Source organism: Phaenicophaeus curvirostris, chromosome 25 (assembly GCF_032191515.1).
Source record: "Phaenicophaeus curvirostris isolate KB17595 chromosome 25, BPBGC_Pcur_1.0, whole genome shotgun sequence".
NCBI classification, from domain to species: domain Eukaryota; kingdom Metazoa; phylum Chordata; class Aves; order Cuculiformes; family Cuculidae; genus Phaenicophaeus; species Phaenicophaeus curvirostris.
Genome location: NC_091416.1, coordinates 1,181,696 through 1,200,644, shown reverse-complemented (window position 1 = coordinate 1,200,644; position 18,949 = coordinate 1,181,696). Strand labels below are relative to the sequence as shown.

General features: G+C 50.5%; 3 protein-coding genes across 4 annotated transcripts in view; 1 reads left to right on the top strand and 2 right to left on the bottom strand.

The window, feature by feature from the left end:
* The first annotated feature begins 664 nt into the window (after positions 1–664).
* On the top strand, positions 665–3,831 carry PIH1D2 (PIH1 domain containing 2). The gene is made up of 5 exons (XM_069876660.1): positions 665–951; positions 1,140–1,260; positions 1,620–1,865; positions 2,447–2,712; positions 2,829–3,831. Exons 1-5 carry the CDS (start codon positions 814–816, stop codon positions 2,973–2,975), a joined length of 918 nt encoding a protein of 305 aa, XP_069732761.1. The 5' UTR covers positions 665–813; the 3' UTR covers positions 2,976–3,831.
* Positions 3,832–6,554: 2,723 nt separating this feature from the next.
* DLAT (dihydrolipoamide S-acetyltransferase) lies at positions 6,555–14,079 on the bottom strand. The gene is made up of 14 exons (XM_069876659.1): positions 13,876–14,079; positions 13,061–13,162; positions 12,290–12,414; positions 12,021–12,177; positions 11,649–11,775; positions 11,093–11,280; positions 10,415–10,580; positions 10,144–10,211; positions 9,366–9,458; positions 9,165–9,272; positions 8,356–8,471; positions 7,907–8,069; positions 7,610–7,746; positions 6,555–6,791 (listed from the first exon to the last, which is right to left on the bottom strand). Exons 1-14 carry the CDS (start codon positions 14,077–14,079, stop codon positions 6,662–6,664), a joined length of 1,884 nt encoding a protein of 627 aa, XP_069732760.1. The 3' UTR covers positions 6,555–6,661.
* Positions 14,080–15,137: 1,058 nt separating this feature from the next.
* The window catches only part of DIXDC1 (DIX domain containing 1), a 31,584-nt gene continuing 27,772 nt past the window's right edge, over positions 15,138–18,949 (bottom strand). For both annotated transcript variants that reach the window (XM_069876402.1, XM_069876403.1), the window contains exons 19-20: positions 18,654–18,762; positions 15,138–17,886 (exon numbers count right to left, since the gene is read on the bottom strand). In XM_069876402.1, the coding sequence (XP_069732503.1) occupies positions 17,806–17,886; positions 18,654–18,762 (190 nt within the window). In that variant the 3' untranslated portion in view covers positions 15,138–17,805. The remainder of the gene's footprint in view (positions 17,887–18,653; positions 18,763–18,949) is intronic.

Here is an 18,949-nt window from a genome sequence, read left to right as displayed (position 1 = left end):
GCCGGTCCCCTCCCCACAAACCCCCCCTGCCCCGCCCCGCGCCGGAAGTTGTGCGTCCCCAAAGCGCCCCGCCCGGCAGCGCCGCCGCAGCGCAGGGGGCCGGGGTAGAGAAGAGCTTGGGGGGGGCGTGGAGGGCGACCCCGCACTGGGCAGCAAGTGGTGCCTCTCAGGGCTCGGTACTGGGACCAGCGCTGCTTGATATCGTAGAATCACAATGATTTGGGTTGGAAGGGGCCTCAAAGCCCATCCAGCCCCACCCCTGCCATGGGCAGGGACACCTCCCACTGGATCAGGGGCTCCAAGCCCCATCCAGCCTGGCCTTGAACCCCTCCAGGGATGGGGCAGCCACCCCTGCTCTGGGCAACCTGGGCCAGGGCCTCCCCACCCTCACAGGGAAGAAATTCCTCCTTATGCCTAGTGTAAACCTGCCCCTCTCCGCTTTATCCCCATTCCAGCTCGTCCTATCACTACAAACCTTTGTGAACAGCCCCGCCTCAGCTTCCCTGGAGCCCCGTCAGGTGCTGGGAGGTCGCTATAAGGTCTCCTTGGAACCTTCTCCAGGCTGAACACCCCCAGCTCTCTCAGCCTGGCCTCGTACCGGAGGTTCTCCAGCCCTCGGATCATTCTGTTCTCCTCCTCTGGCCTCGCTCCAACAGCTCCATCTCCTTTTTACATGTAGGATCCCAGGACGGGATGCGGTAACTCCAGCTGAGGTCTCACAGGAGAGGAACTGAGGGGCAGAACCCCCTCCCTCGGCCTGTCCAGGCCCCTCTGCCGCGAGGGAGCCGGCGGTGCTGGTTGCCGGGGGTGGCGATGGCGCTGGCGCTGGCCTCGCAGCTCTGGGCGCTGCTGGACGAGATGGCGGAGAGCGACCCCCGAGCCTATTGGCGGCTGCAGCGGCGGCTCCAGGGGCGGCCTGAGCCTCACCTGAGCCTGCGGGGCCGAGCACAGGTGCGGGGACGGGGCAGGGGGCCTCGTCCTGGGCAGGGAGCTCAGCCAGGGCCTCGTCCATCACGGGGCGCTGGGTCTCTCACGGGGAGCTCAGCCCTGTCCCTCCCGGGGCCTTCGGTCCCTCGCAGGGTGCTCAGTCCCAGCTTGGTCCCTCACAGGGCGCTCACCTGCATCTCCCCCTCTCGCAGGGCGCGTCAGGGCCGCTGTTCATCAACATCTGCAGCTGGAAAAGGGTCCCGGCCCCCCAGGGCCCCTCTGACCCCACACCCGTCAGCACGGGGCGGCTGGAAGAGGTGACCGAAGGAGAAGGTAAGTGCCCAGGGAGCTCTGCCTGGCGCCACAGGGATTTCCTCCTGCACCAGCGCGTGGCATGCGAATCACAAAAGGATTCTGGTGCAGTAGGAGCTCCCAACAGGGATCCAAGTCCCTGAAAGTACTCGGGTACTTGGGATCTCTTAGAACACGTATCCTCATCAGCTTGGATCGCGTTCCCTGCTTCTCCTCGAACACCGGCAGCAGGGTCAGCACGTGGCGAGGTGTCATCGCCAGAGGAGGGTGATGGAATGAGCTCTGCCACAAATTAATTCCCTTTGCCTCTAAATCAGATTATGAAGCACACAGCACGCGGATCCACAGCAACTGTTCTGACACATAATTTGTTTTCCTAGCCCTTTACAGCATTATAGATGTTGCATTTAACCCAGACGTTCTTCAGAGGGGAGAGGAAAACCCAGAACACACGGAGCACTTGATCCGTTTGACACTTAAATTCGTTGAGGAACGATGCAACCTCGTTCTTTCCGATTCGTACACCATGGAGTCATTCAGGTTGAAAGGAAGCCTGGAAGCAATGCAGCAGCGCCTGGCAGGAGGGTGGATGCCAGCTCCATTTCTCAGCCAGCACACGAAGAAGGGTACGTAGAGATCTGCGTTTCCTCCTGGAGTTTCATAGTTGTGGTGATGCTGGAATTGCAGATTTACCTTTTCCCAATATCCACCAGACACGGGAGCTCTGCTGAGGTTGCATCCACTGAGGTGCAAAGGTTCTTTTGTGCTAACCTGAGCAAAGGGGTTGCTGCTCTAAGCAGTGCTCGCAAAACAACTTTCAGCCCCTTGGCACTAAAACCAAATAATGAGTGAAGAAGATGCTGCCAGTAACAGTTCTGCTGGCAAAATTGCTAATTACAGCTAATTACAGTTAAAACTTCTGTGGCATTTGTCACCCTCCAGGAACGGTGACTCCACCACTGCCCTGGGCAGCCTCTGCCAGCACTTGACAACCCTTTCAGTGGTGAATTCTTTCCTAGTATCTAATACAAACCTCCCCTGGCACAACTTGAGGCCATTTCCCCTCATCTATCGCTTGTTCCTTGGGAGAAGAGCCCAGCACCCACCTCCCCACAGCCTCCTTCCCAGGAGCTGCAGAGCACAATGAGGTCTCCCCACAGTTCTTGGTAACTGAATGATGTGCAGAAAAACTTGTTTCTCCTGAAAGAACTGACGCTGGATCAGGTGCTGCACGCGGCAGAAGCCGAGGACGCTGGGAACGCTCCTGTGCTGCTGCGGGAAGAGGGAACGGCTCAGTCCAAAGCGTGTCTGATAGAGGAAATTGCCAGCTGTGAGATGCCAGAGAAGCCGAGCACCCCCGCCTATGAACTGACCACGGTGAGGGATGCAAACAAGAATCCGCTGCGAATTGAGCTCAGGGTCGAGTTGCCGAGGGCTGGCTCTGTTGCTGAGTGTGATCTGAGTATTTCAAAGGTAAGACAGCAGAGTCACCCACGCTGCGTTGTCTGCCTGGTACCCGACTCCTAGGAGTGCCCACTGCTCATTCCTTCTCCAGTAGTTAATCACTTGTTTTCATTTTCTTCATTTAGGATGACCTAATCATTGAAGTCCCTGGAAAGTACAAATTGCAGCTCGATCTGCCAGAGCCAGTGGATGAAGAGGCAGCCACAGCCACCTTCAACAAAGGGAAACGGGTCTTGGTGGTCACGGCACCGGTTGCCAGGCCAGACCCTTAGAGAGGGCATTGTATCCAGCGTTTGCTCACAGAGGACGGGGTTCTCATCCCGGGATTTCATTTTGTTCTGCCTTTTAGATGTTTTTTTTTGTTGTCCTTCTGGTCTTTGGAAGCTGCATGTAGAGCAGGGAGCCCCGAGGAACACTGGCACCACCAACTTAGGGAAAACATGAGTGAAGACTGTAACTCCCACGGAGCGCAAGGTTATCATAGCAGCTGTGGTGAGGAACAAACCGTAAACGCATAGATGTTTCACTTCTTTCTTTTTGCCTCAGTGAACAGCTACAACAGCTATGAGAGTTCTTTGCTAAATAAATTGACTGGATTCACGTGGTCAGAGTGGCTCCGACTGGTGTTTAAGGCTGGAACAACCAGCAGAGGTGTGACAGGCACAGGTCTACCCCTTCTCCTGCCTGATGTTGCTGTTCTCCTCAGGACAATCCCCGCGGATCTGAACTGGAAGACGCTGTGTCATCTTTCAGTCACCCAGTATGCTTGGCCTCACTTCTAACCGGTTTGGTGATCTCTGGGAAACACCAGAGCCCTTCAGGGCTGTTTGAAACAGCGCAGGGAGAGTCAAAGCTCAGCGGGAAGGTACCAGCCAAACCCAACCCTGGAGCGCTTCAACTAGGAAAACCATCTGTGTTCGTTTACACTAAAACCCAACATAGAAAGTCACACAAAGCAACATAAAACAACGTCAAGGACTGAGCTTAATTGGGAAAAGGACAAACCCAAGTTTCAGTGATCCTCGTTCCATGACTGCTTGGGCAGCACAGCTGCACTATGACCATGATACCAGAGCCGAAAGGGAAATAAACAGGTTTTGAGCTGCAACTTTACAATAAAGGCTTCGGGAAGAGCAGCAACTCCCAGCTTTCCCTCTTCTTTTTTTCAAAGCAGCTCAGCAACTGCACCAAAACCCTGTTCTGTGGTTACCATTCCAAGCTCAAGCTGAAATCCTGTCGCTCCCTGAGCTGGGCTGGGCTGCTGCAAGTTGCAAACAGCACAACTCAGAATGGTCACCATCAAATGTTCCAGAGCCTGGCAGGCATTCTGGGAGCGTTTCCACAGAATAAACCTTTTAGAGTTCTTACTGCAGAAAGAAAGGGAAAGGTCTCCAAGGCAGGAACCAGAGGTGCTGGTGAACACTGCAGCAAGGAAGCCAGAGTTCATTACTGCACAACTGTAATGAACTATGTATTATTTTAGAACATTTGTGATCACAACATAAGGTTAATGGGGTTAATTACAGGGTATTTAGGGTGCTGCTGTCAACTGCAAGGCTGATCAGCTCTGATGGTGCAGTCAGAGCCACCACAACCAGAGAGAAAAGCACCAGCACGTGTTTTAGTAGTTGTCAATTCCAAACGTTTAATGGAACGTAGGTTCACCAGCGCGTCCAGAACCAAGAGGTTCTGGGTCATTAAAGAAAAAACAAAACCATAATGCATTTCTTTGCTTAAGCCAGGCATGAAACCCAGGTATGAAAACCAGGTATTGCAGCAACCAGACATTAAACAGTTCCCACAAAAATATTTAATTTCCACAGTATTTTCTTTCAGTATCTTTAGTGGATTCTGTAGAGCTTTACAGCAGACAGCACTGAATGCAATACACAGAGAACAGGTCAGCTTTAACTTCTTTTAAAACTTCTTTCCCACTATTTAATTCTCCTGATTACATAATTACTGCATGGTTGTCCTTTTTACATGAACGTTTCCATGTGCAAAGTGGAATCTAATAAGAGTTCAGCACCGCACCCCTTTCAGGGTACAATCACTAGGCTAACTGGACACAAGTCCAAAAAATTATGGAAGCATTCCTTACATACAACATATACACGGAGAGCACGTTCTGCAGCTCACTGAGGCGGGACAACAGAGACAACTTGGGGAAAAACCACAGCACCAGCAACAAACTGAAAGTCTCCCATGTTAGAATGCCTGAAAAAAAAGTAATTCCAAACACTCAAGCCTGTATAGGGTTCCAACACTCAGATGCTCTTGAACTTTCTGCAAAACAGGCACTTCCAGGGCATCGCAGCCTGATATTAACTTAGCAAGAGAAACAGCAGTTAATCAAAGGAGCATTAAGGTTGGAAAAGACCAGCCCCACACTGCCTAATAAATCATGTCCCAAAGCACCACATGTACACGTTGTTTGAACCCCTCCAGGGATGGAGACTCCACCACTGCCCTGGGCAGCCTCTGCCAGGGCTTCACCGCTCTGTCAGTACTGAGATTTTCCCCAACATCCAATCCAAACCTCCCCTGGTACAACTTGAGGCCATTTCCTCTAATCCAATCACCTGTTACTTGGGAGAAGAGCATCCACCTCACCACAACCTCCTTCCTGGAATCTGTAGAGAGCAATGAGGTCTCTCCTCAGTCTCCTCTTCTCCAGGTTGAACAGCCCCAGGTCCCTCAACCACTCCCAGGACCCCTGGGCTCCAGACCCTTCCCCAGCTCTGCTCCCTTCTCCAGATGCGCTCCAGCCCCTCAATGTCTTTCCTGTACTAAGGGGCCCAAAACTGAACCCAGGATTTGAGGTGCGGCCTCACCAGCACCGAGGCTGGGGGGACAATCCCTTCCCTTGGCTGATCCAAGCCAGGATGCTGTTGGCCTTCTTGGTCATCTGGGACCTCCCCTGTTGACCAGGACTGCTCATAAATGATGGAAAGTGGTTTTACAAGCTCCTCTGTCACCTTCCTCAGCACTGTCAGATGGATCCCACCTGGCCCCACAGACTTGTGGGTGTCCAGGTGGTGCAGCAAGTTGTTTTCTGCTTCCTCATGGATTAGGGGGACTTATCCTGCTCTCCACCATCCAGCTCAGGGGGCTGAATACCCTGAGGATGACTGGTCTGAAGCAAAGGTGGCATCACGCACTTCAGCCTTTTCCTCATCCCCGGTGGCAATGTTCCCCCTTGCGTCCCATAGAGGATGGAGATTCTCCTTGGCTCTCCTGTTGTTGTTAAAGTGTTTCCACACGAAAAGCACATGTAAGTGGAAGCCCACGAGAAGACAGCACGCTCCCTGCAATACCCGAGGATCTGTGACCCTGCAGACAGCAGTGCTCTTTCACCTCTCTTTAAAATGCTCAGAAGGGATCACGCAGCTGAGAAGGTCCAGACCGGTGCCAAATTCCAGGAAAGATTTAGAACACCAGTACTTGGCCTTTGAGAAACTATTCCCAGCGCTTTGATCCCTTGGTGCATCTGCTGTACTCGCCCACCCCAGCGGGGGAACAGGATAACAAGGGAATTTGCCTTCTACTGACCTGCTACCAGCTCACCTGAACTCCTGTGAAGAGATGTTTATAACTCAAAGTTCTGAGAACACCAAGGTCATGAAACTGCTTGGGATGCATCCTCTCTTCTCCCTGGCAGGGAAGCAGATGGCAGTGCGGACACTGCCTGGATCACCTTTAAATCTGGGATGCTTCCCTTTGCTTTGGAAGAGTTTGCAAGGTAACGGACTGTATAAAAATACAGCTGTCAGAGTGCTCTGAAAAGCACTTTTGCAAACTTTTTCTGTACAGACTGGTAATAACATTACCAGATAATAATATAATACATATTTAAAATAAAAAAGGAACTCTTTTAATAAGTCTGAACACTAAAGTCTAAATAGCTTGTTGAAAACAAAACAGTGTGACCCAGGAAAATTTTACTTGCACAGTTAAATTATAGCAGCATGGTTACTGGCTTTTCAAGGAAGTTCTTGAACTCAGCAAGCCACTGTGCTCCAACCGCCCCGTCCACAACACGGTGGTCACAGCTAAGCGTAACGGACATCACATCGGCCACATCAAACCTGAAAGGAAATGAAAAACAGAAGAAAAAAGGCTTTAAAACAATATTCAAGAGCCAAGTCAGCGCTGCTAACGAAGCAAAACCGCTTTTACCAGAAAGACAGCAACAACAATTGGTGCTTCGTAACAGATGTTTTTCCCTGTGGACTTCTAGAAAAAACTACATGGGAGAACAGATCATATTAATTTCTTTCCTACAATTATGAAATATATTTGTATGCTGCCTTTCGGACAGGGAGATCCTTTGTATCACAAGAGCAGTCCCACAGGATGGAAGGGAAAGAGCTGCTTTACGCCATGACCTCCAGTTCCCCAACGTGTCAGTGACAGACGCCTGGGACTGGTAACAAGTTTAATAACCCTAAACCTTCTCGTGGGTCTGTGCTAGTTCAAGCTCCAAGCAACACAATATTATACACAGGACGCTCGCACTAATCTGTCCTTAAGTTTTCCTTCAATGCAAATTTCAGCAGGCTGATAGAGAGGAAGAGGTGCATAAGCTGTTGTGGATCCCAGACTCTTTTCCACAGCTTAACCCTGCCCCTCAAAGAAACAAACAGCCTTTCCTTCCCCTGCAAAGGAGTTACAAGAATCCACGTATGGCAGATGGTTCATCAGTCGCTGCATTTCTCTAATGCCTGTGTGACCCTTTTGTACAAGATCTCGCTGCACCTCTTTCAGAAGGCACCCAGAGGAGGATGGCAACATTAAGTTTTATTTTTTTAATGATGATCTAATGGAAGCATTTAAAAAACCCCAGCTGTTATTTCAAAGTCTGGATTCAGCAGCTCAGCGCAGGCAGAATGAGGTGAACACTCACCCTTTCTCATTATCAGCTGGCACCAGCGTTTTCTTTGAGGAACCAACTGCAAGGATGCAGGCTTGAGGTGGATTGATTATGGCAGAGAAATTCTTAATTCCATACATTCCTAAATTGGATATTGTGAAAGTTCCACCCTGCAAGAAAAACACATTCAGCTGAATTCACTAAAGCTGTTTCATGGGGAATATCACAATTACGCGGCTGACACGTCACAGAAAGGTGTCGCTCACTCTGAATGGGGCTCTGAACAGAGGCCAAGGGCACCAAAGTTTAACAGGAATCCGAGCTTCTCACCTGGAACTCATGAGGCTGAAGTTTACCTTCACGGGCTTTACTTGCCAAAGAGACCACGTCCTTACTAATTGAAGCCAAGCCCTTGATGTGTGCGTTAAACACAATGGGGGTTATGAGCCCTGCAGGAGTGCTGACTGCAACGCTGACATCCACCACATGATTTCTGCAACACAGAGGAGATGCCAGTTACTCCAGCAAAGTAACAACGGAAAAGATACTCAGAACTGCTCAGACAACTCTAAATTAATATCAAATTTACAACAATTACTTCACCTTGCACACAAGCCTCAGACACAGGTTTCTCAGCACTTTAATGGAACCCCCTCAGCCTTTGCATTATACCTGCTCCCCTCCCTCCTCAACATCCCTGCAGAAGGTCTGCTATTTTGCCATGAACTCTTTACTGAAGAAAGAGAAAGTTTCTGGCTTCGACCGTACCATAAACTTACTGCCTAATAACTGTGTCCATCCATGAAGAATTTGCCTCAGGCACCTTCAAGCATGCCAGAGCAGAAGCCTTAATTATGAAGTCATTGACAGAAAGCTTAATGTTATCCGAGACCTCCTGAAAATAGAGAGATTTGAAGTGTCGGTTAGTCTCTAAGGAATTAATTCAATTAACTTGGAGAGTAATAGAGTCACAGAATCATAGAATGGTTTGGGCTGGAAGGGACCTCAGAGCCCATCCAGTCCCACAGGCAGGGACACCTCCCACTGGATCAGGGGCTCCAAGCCCCATCCAGCCTGGCCTTGAACCCCTCCAGGGATGGAGCAGCCACCCCTGCTCTGGGCAACCTGGGCCAGTGCCACATGCCATGCAGCTTCGTTTAAAGTGTTAGAAAGCAATCACACTACTTGTAAGCATTAATATTTTAAACACCAAAACAATTTAGGAGGTGAACACATCTCCTCCACAATTTAAGAAGGTTCTGCTTTTCCCTAGATTTGACTTAGCATTATTATTTGGCTTAAATTTTCTACCCTTTTAACTCTTAAAATCCTTTTGACCCTTTTTCCCTACTTTCCAGCTGGAAGAACTAAGCACCAAGCAGAGAACCAAGCAGTCCTTTTGGGGGAGTCAGAAATCAGCACACAGGACAGGGTAAAAGCCTCATCAGTCACAGACAGTCCAGGACTGATCCACAATAGGCAGAAAAGGCACCTAAAGGTCTATTTTTCCCATGAAAATATGGCAAACCAATGAGAGAACGCGGCCTTCTCCCCACACACACACTCTCACCATGCCTAAATGCTTTACCTGATTGAGTTCTTTCCTTAGCACCAAAACTTCTCCCATGTTGACATCAATAGAAAGGTAGTAGTGAGGTATTGTTTGTTTAGACAGCATTAGCCGCTGAGCGATGACCTGCGGGTAAGCAACAAAAGTGATGAAAATAAACCATCCTGGAAAACTCGTGGCTGCGAGCACTGAGCTCAGAAAGGAATACAAAGTTCTTACCCTCCGAATGTTGCTGATAGGGATATCTGTGAAGGTCCCCACAGGTGCTGCTCCAACTGCGGCGGCTGCAGGAACTGCCTCTGGTGCTGGAGCCTGCAGAGAAAGGCAGCGTAACTCACAGCACCACCCAAACACCAACAGGTCACACGCGAGGCTAAGCTGCCTCTTGCCTGCAAGCAGCAGATAGTTCTGCCCTCCAACTACCCCTCTGTGGTACCCCCTAGGTTCTCTATAAGCCCTACATTCAATTATTCAATGTAGTACTGGATGATTTAGGAACACAGCACTGATCCCACTGCTACGGAGCTCCCAGAGTGCTCAGCCCTGCCGAGCAGCTGGGGTTTGACAGAGGGCACTTCGAGACTGCGCGTTCCAGCAGGACACAGCAACACTTCCATCATCTCTTACAAAATGCAAGCATCAGTTTAAGGAACACATGTGTGGCTAGAATGAAGCAGGCTGTTGGTTCGTAAGCCTGGCTTTCATTTACCACTACCTGTTTCCAGCAATCTTAGATCAGCTGTGACCGCGCTTACCTCACCCCACAACAAAGAAGCAACCAAACTAAGGACTGGGAGCCACAACATTTTTTCTCCGTGAAATACCAAAGGGATAAACAAAATAAGAGGACTTCGTCTCTGTTTCTGAGAGGTTAAGCTTCACAACCTAACAGTCACCACAGCCCACACAGCGTCATAACTCAACCAACTCAAAAATAACAGTTCCATACAACTGATATATTAAAACATCCATTCTTAAAGCCCTCAAGCCTACTCACCGGAGCAACCTTTGGTGGCACAAAGGACTCCACATCTTTCTTTGTGATCCTACCATCTGGTCCAGTACCTAAAAGGGTCAAAGAAAAACATAACAGGATTTCAATTACTTGCTTCCAAAGGTACTGGTTTTATCCCTTCAAACAACTTCTGGTGAGGACGGCTGAACAACCAGGATGTTCCCAACAGGGAGGAAAGACACGGATGGGCAAGCATGTGCCTGGAGGGCCACACGCTGCACAGCGAGAGCAAGGAAGGGGAGGGGTGACCTACCTTTCACCTGGGCAAGGTCAATTCCTCTTTCTGCTGCCAGTTTCTTTGCCAGGGGACTAACCACGATCCTTCCTTTCCGGGGAGGCGGCCCAGCCGTGGGGACCGCAGGAGCAGAAGGAACAGCAGGCTGGGGAGGCGAAGGAGGAGCAGCGGGAGCTGGTGCCACCTTAACAGAAGAATCAAAGCCACTAGGGTCAGGATTGTTCAGCAGAAGTATTGAAGGTACAGTAAGAGAACAGGACCATTTAATTACTAGTCAAGAGAACAGCAAAAATAGTCACTAATCCGAAAGAATTTTCAGGTTCAGAGATGTTTCCCAGTGCCAGAAACTATGTCAGAAATTTCCTGAGAAGGAGGCCAACTAAGCTACTGAACTAGACACCAAATAGAAGTGAAATAAGTAACTTATTCTCCCAGTTTTCAAGGATGAAGCATTAGAAGTGGCACAAACAACAGGCTGGAGAACAGACTGTAATGAATTACTATCCCCCAGTTTTTGGAGGGCAACCTAGCAATCACATCTTATGTCACCAATACATGCGTAGGCCTTACATTCACAGAATCACAACAATCGCTGTTGGAGCCAGGGCTTCACACCATCATATCAGCCAAAAAGTTGACATAGGACCCTCTTAACGGTCCCTACAACTTCTCTCATGTGCCAAGAACGGTCCTTACCAGTGGAGGAGGTGGAGGAGGAGCTTGTGCCTTCATGTCAGCTACCGCAGTGGCCTGGTAGTCAGCAAAGGCAGGAATATCAGACTCTTTCTCCACAATGATGCAGAGCGCTGTTCCTAGTGGCACATCTCTTGTTCCTTCAGGCACCAAGATTTTTGCCAAGTAGCCTTCCTCCTGCACTTCAAAGCCTATAAGGAAAACAAAACTCATTTATCACCTGAGGCAGCTGAGGGTCCTTCTAAATGCTGTTTCCCAAGCCTCTGGGAGCTGAAGTCCTGTCCTATTTTTAGCAGGCAAGAGAATCCTTTTCAATACCACCAGTAGGGAAACATCTCCAAGCACTGTGAATTACTGAGAAGGACTCTGATGAAGAAATAGTGGTTTTAGGAGCACCGATGGTTGGCTCGCCAACAGAATAGGAAGTTAACAAAACTTGCTTTAGTTTCCCCACAGCTTTACATCGTGAGTAGCCAGGAGAACAGCTGGCACAGGGTCTGTTCTGGATCCTCCCCTTTTAAGGGCACCTCGTCCTTTCCTGGCTTTGGAGCCAACTCACCTATGGTGGCTTTATCTGTCTCAATTTCTGCCAGCAAGTCTCCCTCACTCAGTTTCTCCCCAACCTTCTTCTCCCACCTCTGCACTGTGCCCATGGTCATGGTAGGTGACAGGGCAGGGAGAGTGACCTGTGGAACCAGAGAAGGGAAGAGGGTCAGGTTCTGGTAATCCTAAAGGAACAGGATCATGGTCTTGACTCCTGACAAAACAATGCTAACAGAAAAAAAGCAGCCGGCCTTTAATGCACTCCTAGACACATCTCTTACAGCAAAGCCCACTGATTTTCTATATTATCTAGTCTGGCTTCTTTTATCAAGGCCTAAAACAGAAAATAAGCGCAACAAGGCTTAAATCATCAGCAACATGCTCTCACCTGCATGTGAGGAGGATAAGAGCTGCCAGGAGGCTGAGGAGAAGGCGGAGTTGGTGGAGAGGGAGCTGCAGCTTGAGGGGGAGGCACTGAGGCTGCAGGGGGAGCAGGCGCCGCAGAGTCCAGGGTGTAATTTTTAAAGGCATCAACATGTTCAGGCCTAGAAGGAAACACAGAACCGTAAAACCAGTCAGATAACTGCCTGTGAGCCTTTCACACGGGACACCCAGGAAGCCCCAAGACACATAACTCAAGGGTTAGTAACTACTTACTTTTCTACTGTGATACATATAATGGACCCAATAGGAACATCTCTTGTTCCCTCCGGCACCAGGATCTTGGCCAAGTAGCACTCCTCTACGCTCTCAAAGCCAACTGTTGCTTTGTCTGTCTCCACCTTTGAGAGAGAAAGGATATCATAACGGCAATGGAAAAGACCAGTGAGCTCAGAGCCTTCTCTCTTACAGTGCAGGGTCACAACAGCTCTGGAAAAAACACCCCACAGCAGCGGATCTTTGAAGGCGAGCTCTCAAACAGGAGAGGAGCTGCTCCTGCTCAGGAAAAGCAGCAACCAGCTTTGAAAGGCTGCTGGCCACTCATTCCCAGCAGCATCTGTTGGGAACTGTGATGCTGGCCCAAAGGTGGCTGCAGGAAAGCTGGGGAGGGATTCTCAATCAGGGAGTACAGGTGGATAGGCCGAGGGGAAACAGTTTTAAGCTGAACAAGGGGAGATTAAGATAAGATCTTATGAAAAAATGATTTCCTGTGAGGCTGCCCAGAGCAGGGGTGGCTGCCCCATCCCTGGATTTGTTCAAGGCCAGGTTGGATGGGGCTTGGAGCCCCTGATCCAGCGGGAGGTGTCCCTGCCCATGGCAGGGGTGGAACTGGATGAGCTTGAGGTTCTTTCCAACCCAAACCATTCTGTGATTCCACATGGAACCCAAGGTCTGTACTGAAGTGAAGGCAGCCAGGGGCAGAGCCCAGGACACACACAAAGCCCCTGAGATGCACAGCACAGCCTGTGCACCAGGATACCACGATACCTCTGCGATGAGCTCCCCTTCACCGATCCTGTCCCCCTCCTTCTTCTCCCAGCGCGCAATGGTGCCCATCTGCATGGTGGGGGACAGAGCCGGCAAGGCCACCTGGGAGAAACAGAGCAGTGTTACAACCCGGGCAGCACTGACAGCAGGGACCCCCAGACGGAGAGATGGATCCTGGCACAGGGACGGGGGCCTGACTGCAACCCCCCAGCGCACCGGGACGGCCGCCAGCTGCCGGCCAGAGCCCAGGGCAAAATGACCCTGGGGTGCGGCGATGGGGCTGGAGAGACCGAGGGGAAACAGTTTTAAGCCAAAGGAAGGAAGATTAAGATAAGATATTATGAAAAAACGATTTCCTGTGAAGGTGACGAAGCCCTGGCCCAGGCTGCCCAGAGCAGGGGTGGCTGCCCCATCCCTGGAGGGGTTCCAGGCCAGGTTGGATGGGGCTTGGAGCCCCTGATCCAGTGGGAGGTGTCCCTGCCCAGGGCAGGGGTGGGACTGGATGGGCTTGGAGGTCCCTTCCAGCCCAAACCGTTCCATAATTCTAAACCACGCCTGAGCACCTCGTCCGCCCACCTTTTAAACCAGTCCAGGGCGTGGACTCCACCGCCTCCCCGGGCAGCCGTTCCAGCGCCCGAGCGCCCTTTCCAGAGCAGAAATTTTCCCCGATGTCTAATCCGAACCTGCGCTGGCGCGGTTTGAGGCCATTTCACCTCGTCCAACCCCGTGGGGGAAGAGCCCCGCCTCTCCCCGGAGCCGCAGCGAGCGGCGAGCCCTCCCCTCGGCCTCCTCTCCCCCGCGGGGGCCGCTCTCACCTTCTGGTGCGCCGGGAGGCTGCAGCGCCGCACCGGGACGAGCCGCGGCGGGGCGGGCGGCGGCGGCAGCAGCGCCGAGCGGGGCCGCGGGAGGAGCCCGCAGGGCGCCGGGCAGCGGCGGGGGGTGGCGGCCCCGCTCAGGGCCCTGCGGCCCCGCGCCAGCCCCGGGCCGGGGCCCAAGCGCCGCGCCAGCACCCGCCACATCCCGCCCGCCGCTCCGTGACCTCCCGCCACCGGCCGCAAAGCGCGACGCCGCCGCAAAGCGCTCCACGGGGCGGGGCCGCGCGACGCCGCCGCAAAGCGCTCCACGGGGCGGGTTCTGCCCTTGACCGAGCGGGGAGGGAGGCGCTACCGCGCGACGCCGCCGTAAAGCGCGCCGAGGGCGGGGTCCGGGAGGGGGGTGTTACCGCGCGACGCCGCCGTAAAGCGCGGCGGCGCGGCCCCCGCTCCTCGGCGGTGGGTGAGGAGCCCCAGATTGTCCTCGCTGGGGTTACAAAACGGGAATTTCGGTTTTTTTCTCCCTATCCCGGCAGCCCAAGAGCAGTTGAACTGAAAGAAACGCCTCACGCGTTCGTGCTGTGCCGAAAATCCTGCCGTGGGGGTTTATGGAACGTTTATTTCTAGTGTTTTCCCCCCCGTCCTTGCAGGGAAGCAGATGATCTCATAAGGTCCCTTCCCTTCCACCCCTTCAGTCTCTGCGTTACCCTTTTGTTGAAATTTCCAGGTCAAACAGTCATTTCCTGGTGTGAGAATTGATAAATTTTGCTGCAGCCGGTTCCTATGTTTAATTTTCTTCTCCTATAAATCCGTCCCGCATCAAAAGACAATACACAGACAAGCCCCTCACAGATAAATAACCTGAAATAATCAACACTCTGTTCCAAGTGTAAGAATTTATGGATATGGTTAATTGTCTTGTAAGACGGAGTTGTCTTATGTCAAATGGTAACTTGAAGGAATCTCAGGACAGGGTTGGATAACCTAAAAACAAACATTCGTTGGGGACTTAGACCAGTTTTTGTTTTAAACTAACACCTCTAGCTCCTGCTTTTAGAGGATGGGATGCCTTTTGTAGAAGGGCATCCAATTCACTGCTGAATTGTAAAAGACATTATTGCCTTTGCCCTTTCCAATATTTTATCAGTGAATAAGTGTTTTGCACAGTAGAATGAGTCAGGTGGGTCTTGCTGATGTGGGGAGACAAAGCTACCCCCCTCAGGGACGAGGCTGCAGAATAATGAGTGCAAACAGCAGATTTTCTATGAAAATATAATTTTACACAGTGCCCGTGTGTTACGGAGGGAGGTACAAGAACCAGAAGGGGACTTTAAAGAAAAGTGGACAGAAACAAACCAGTTCAAAACAGCAAAAGATACAACTCCTGGGTCTGGAATTAAGAGCACAGCCCCAGAATAAATCCACTGAAGTCAAAGTGATTTTAAAACCACCTCTTCTGCTTTTATCAGAAAGAAAGAACACGCCCAATATTCCAGACCCCGTTCTGTCAGTCACACAAGGTTAAGAGTCTGAGAAAGTTTGCAGTGTGCACACGAAATTGAACCTAAACTGTGCATAGGATACAGCTCAGAGCAGCAGTTCTGCCACAAAAGCAACTCCTACCATTTCACCCTCGCTGTCGGAACTATGGGCAGAGCAGCATTAGTGGTCATCTCAGGATATTTTCTTTTGCCCTGGCTTATGTGGGAATGTCAGCATGGACTACAAGCCCCACTGCCAGCCCCAGGCTTTGAGCCTCTTGTCTAGTCGTGGCTCTTTCCGTTGCTCAGGAAAGTGAGTTTCCATGAAGGATTTGGTCCTGGGCTCCAGCTGTAGCCGTCAGTTACTGATCTGCTCCAAGAACAAGAACCTGCTGCCTCCTGCATCAGCTAACAACTTTTGTTTTGTTCATGGGAAGGCTGGATGGAAGCTCTGATCGCATCAACAGCCTCCTGTATCCTAAGAACTTCACAACCAAACTGTTTATCTTGGCAGAGCAGCAAGAGGTATGGAATTGGCAACTACAGAGCTTGAAAATGGTCTTAATTTTCTCCATGAAATTCTAGCCTGGATGCGTTGGCTCTTGCTGAAACAAAATCACTGAGTAAAACCTGAGGAAAAAGAACACTTGAGAAGCATTTGCAATTGAAACACAATGAATTTCAGTACAATCCCATGCTCTCTTTACCAACCACCAGAGATCATGCAACAGAGAAACTGTTTCCAAAGAGAAAGAAAATATTTGTTTCTTTCCCAGGACAGATGTATTCCCTCACTGCAGCCCATTGAGGAACTTTCCTACTGCCGTCTGTGAGAAGAAAGTCACCATAATATGCTGTCCAGAACAGGAGGCAGGTTGTGTTGTGCCAACGTGGTACAGAGCCTCAAGCGACCTCATGGACAGCAAAGCAGCGAGAAGAGTAATTGTTGCTGCCCATTAAAGCTAGCAAAAATATAAAACCCAGTAGGAACCAGTTGCATTTCCATAGTAAAGTCATGAGCCCTGTGTGGCATTAACAGGAGATGATACAAAACATCTCAGCATCCACTAGAAAATGAGTAAAACACAGTATAACGCGTGCAGAAATATACAGAAAGCACTTGCACTAGTAGAAAAATATCCCACAGTCCTCAAACAAATGTAAACCAGTACAAAATTCCAACAACAGGAACATGTTTACAAAAGGAGGTGTTAATATAAAACAGCACAACCAGCCTCACCCTCTCCCAAGGCTCATGCACAGCACAGACACCCTGTGGCCCACAGAAGAGCCACAGATACCAGGAATGAGCAGAGTTTTGATGCTCCATTCGATGTTCCGAGTCGGCAGTGCTGGTTGCACTTCGCTGCCAGCACTCAGGACCTACAACCCAAGCAGCAGGAGGGCAGCAACAGGCAGAAAACCCCACCCACAGGGATTTTAGGGCTCGTTCTTTCCCAATCTTTTATTTCCTGATCCTTCAGGCATCCCAGGAGCCGGCATAGCAGGGAACTGGTGGTGTAACTGGTGTGGGTGGGTGTTTGGTGGCCCTGGCAATGAGTGGGCAGCCGCACACAGCGATGCTTGTGCGCAGGAGGGGACAAACGGCCTTGCTGAAAGAGGAGAGGGCAGGAGTGCAGGGGAAGAGGCTCAACAAGGAAAGGGGCTATCAATACACCAGGGAAGCAGCCGATTCCAGCTTCCCTGCATATGAAATCCTTCAGCAAACAGGCAAACATCACAATCCCACAGTCCCTATGGCAACAAAGCAAACCCAGAGGGCCTGGGAAGTGAGTACAGCTTTGGAGAGCAAGTGGGGAAAGCAGTGCTAGGAAATGGAAGCCTGAGGTTTGGGAGAAAGGGAGATTTGCCCAGCTGGTGATCTTCGCTTTAGATCATGCACAAAGTCTCCAGAAGACTGTCTTCCCTCCCCGGTCCAATTTTTATATGGTGTGGAATGTCCAGATCACTCCACTCCAGCAGCATGTGCAAGTCCAGGACCGGAGCTGGTTGAACCTTCAGCTTGCATACATTAGCTGCTTCTGACTCAAAGGCAAAGCCTCACAATTTTGCCATCAGTGCAGATTTACGTAATATGACATAGAAGAAACCAGACTCAAAACATCCAGATCATCCTGCAGCACATACTGCAGGAACAAAGAAGCAGGAGAAGGGAGCGATGCGTCATTAAGGCCTCCAGGGTTCAGTTGACAGGACAAAGCACAGTGCTTCTTTCCCACAGACCTGTCATTTCAGTCTCAAACACTGCGTCTGGCCACAAAGTCAGATGCCAGGCATCCATGCACACAACATGCATCACCCGCTGTTCGCAGAGAAGCCCTCTGTTTTGGCAGCTTGGGTTGGACTCCTTCCAGCACACAGGCTTTTTGGTCATTCTTTGAGCTCAGCAGCCAGTTACAGGTTTCCATAGTGACAAGACTTCAAAGCTTGATTAATTCTCCCCATGGTCTTCTTCCACCCAGGCTACAATTTTCCCCTCCCAACCAGGAATGATGTCATCATCATGGAACACCTACAGAAAACAGGGAGTCCAGTCATGTCTGGAACCTGGACGCCACTCTTCTACAGTGTGAGCAGCATAAGAAGCAGACAGAGATCATCGCTCAGTTCGTGAACCTCATCAATCATTCACATTTGAATTACCTTTTCAGGGTTTAGGTAAAACAAACAAGTCAGGCCCTTGCTTTAACCAGTAAGCATCAAGATTATTGGTATGTTTTTGACAGAAATGCTAAAATAAAGCAAAGAAACATGTCTCTTCTGTTGCAGACTGCAATCTCCAGCTGTTTCTGCAGAACGGCTGGGGAATCAGCTGGCTGTTCCCAGAACAGGGAACCCTCTGCACATCGGTCAATTCATGGAACAAGAACTACGGCAATAACCTTTAGCAAATCCAACCCACACTAACACCAGCCTGAGCCTAAACAGAGCTGCAATGCAGGATGCGAAGGAGAAGAGGACACAATTATCTCTGAAAACCTGTAAAAGGAAGTAGGAGAATGGTATCTGTTTTAAATAAACCACATTTGCCTAAAGCATCTCTCATCACAACAGGTGACTCAAAGGTTTAGGGGTTTGTCCCCTGAGCAATGCTGTGTCACAGGCTGCCTTTGCCAGGAGCCAGCTCTTTCCCAAGATAAGCTTAATCTACAATTGTGGAAACAGAAGTTTTAGGGGCAAGTTCAAAGCTTTCATTAGTTTACAAGTGAGGTGACCAGTCTCCAGGGCTGTGTGGTAACATTGACCCCGAAGTGGCCAATGGCTAAATGCCATGCTTACCTCCTCCTTGACTGTGCCAAACTCTGGATCCAGAGCTTTGAAATGGTACCGGTGGGTTCCTTCACGATCAATAGCTGCCTTAAAATCCTTCAGAGTCACTTCCCCTAACCTGCAAAAGAAAGGGTTTGGCACTACCCCATGGTACAGCATCAGATTTAGCTCAAGCACTACTGCATGGCCTGCAGAACCGCAGCACAAGTCTAGCCAGGCATGTGGCACCTCTTCGCATCCCTGTGCCCCTCTAGGAACACAGCTGTAAACTCCAAGATCCTCTGCAGAGGAAGAATTGCCTCCCA

Excerpts from the sequence above, each read along its gene's own strand:
- PIH1D2 (XM_069876660.1), top strand. The coding sequence starts at position 814 with ATGGCGCTGGCGCTGGCCTCGCAGCTCTGGGCGCTGCTGGACGAGATG. Across the intron at positions 1,261-1,619 it reads AGAGGTGACCGAAGGAGAAG|CCCTTTACAGCATTATAGAT; the intron begins GTAAGTGCCCAG and ends TTGTTTTCCTAG. Across the intron at positions 1,866-2,446 it reads CAGCCAGCACACGAAGAAGG|AACTGACGCTGGATCAGGTG; the intron begins GTACGTAGAGAT and ends TTCTCCTGAAAG.
- DLAT (XM_069876659.1), bottom strand. The coding sequence starts at position 14,079 with ATGTGGCGGGTGCTGGCGCGGCGCTTGGGCCCCGGCCCGGGGCTGGCG. Across the intron at positions 11,281-11,648 it reads GACAGATAAAGCCACCATAG|GCTTTGAAGTGCAGGAGGAA; the intron begins GTGAGTTGGCTC and ends TTTTCCTTATAG. Across the intron at positions 10,212-10,414 it reads TGACCTTGCCCAGGTGAAAG|GTACTGGACCAGATGGTAGG; the intron begins GTAGGTCACCCC and ends TGACCCTTTTAG.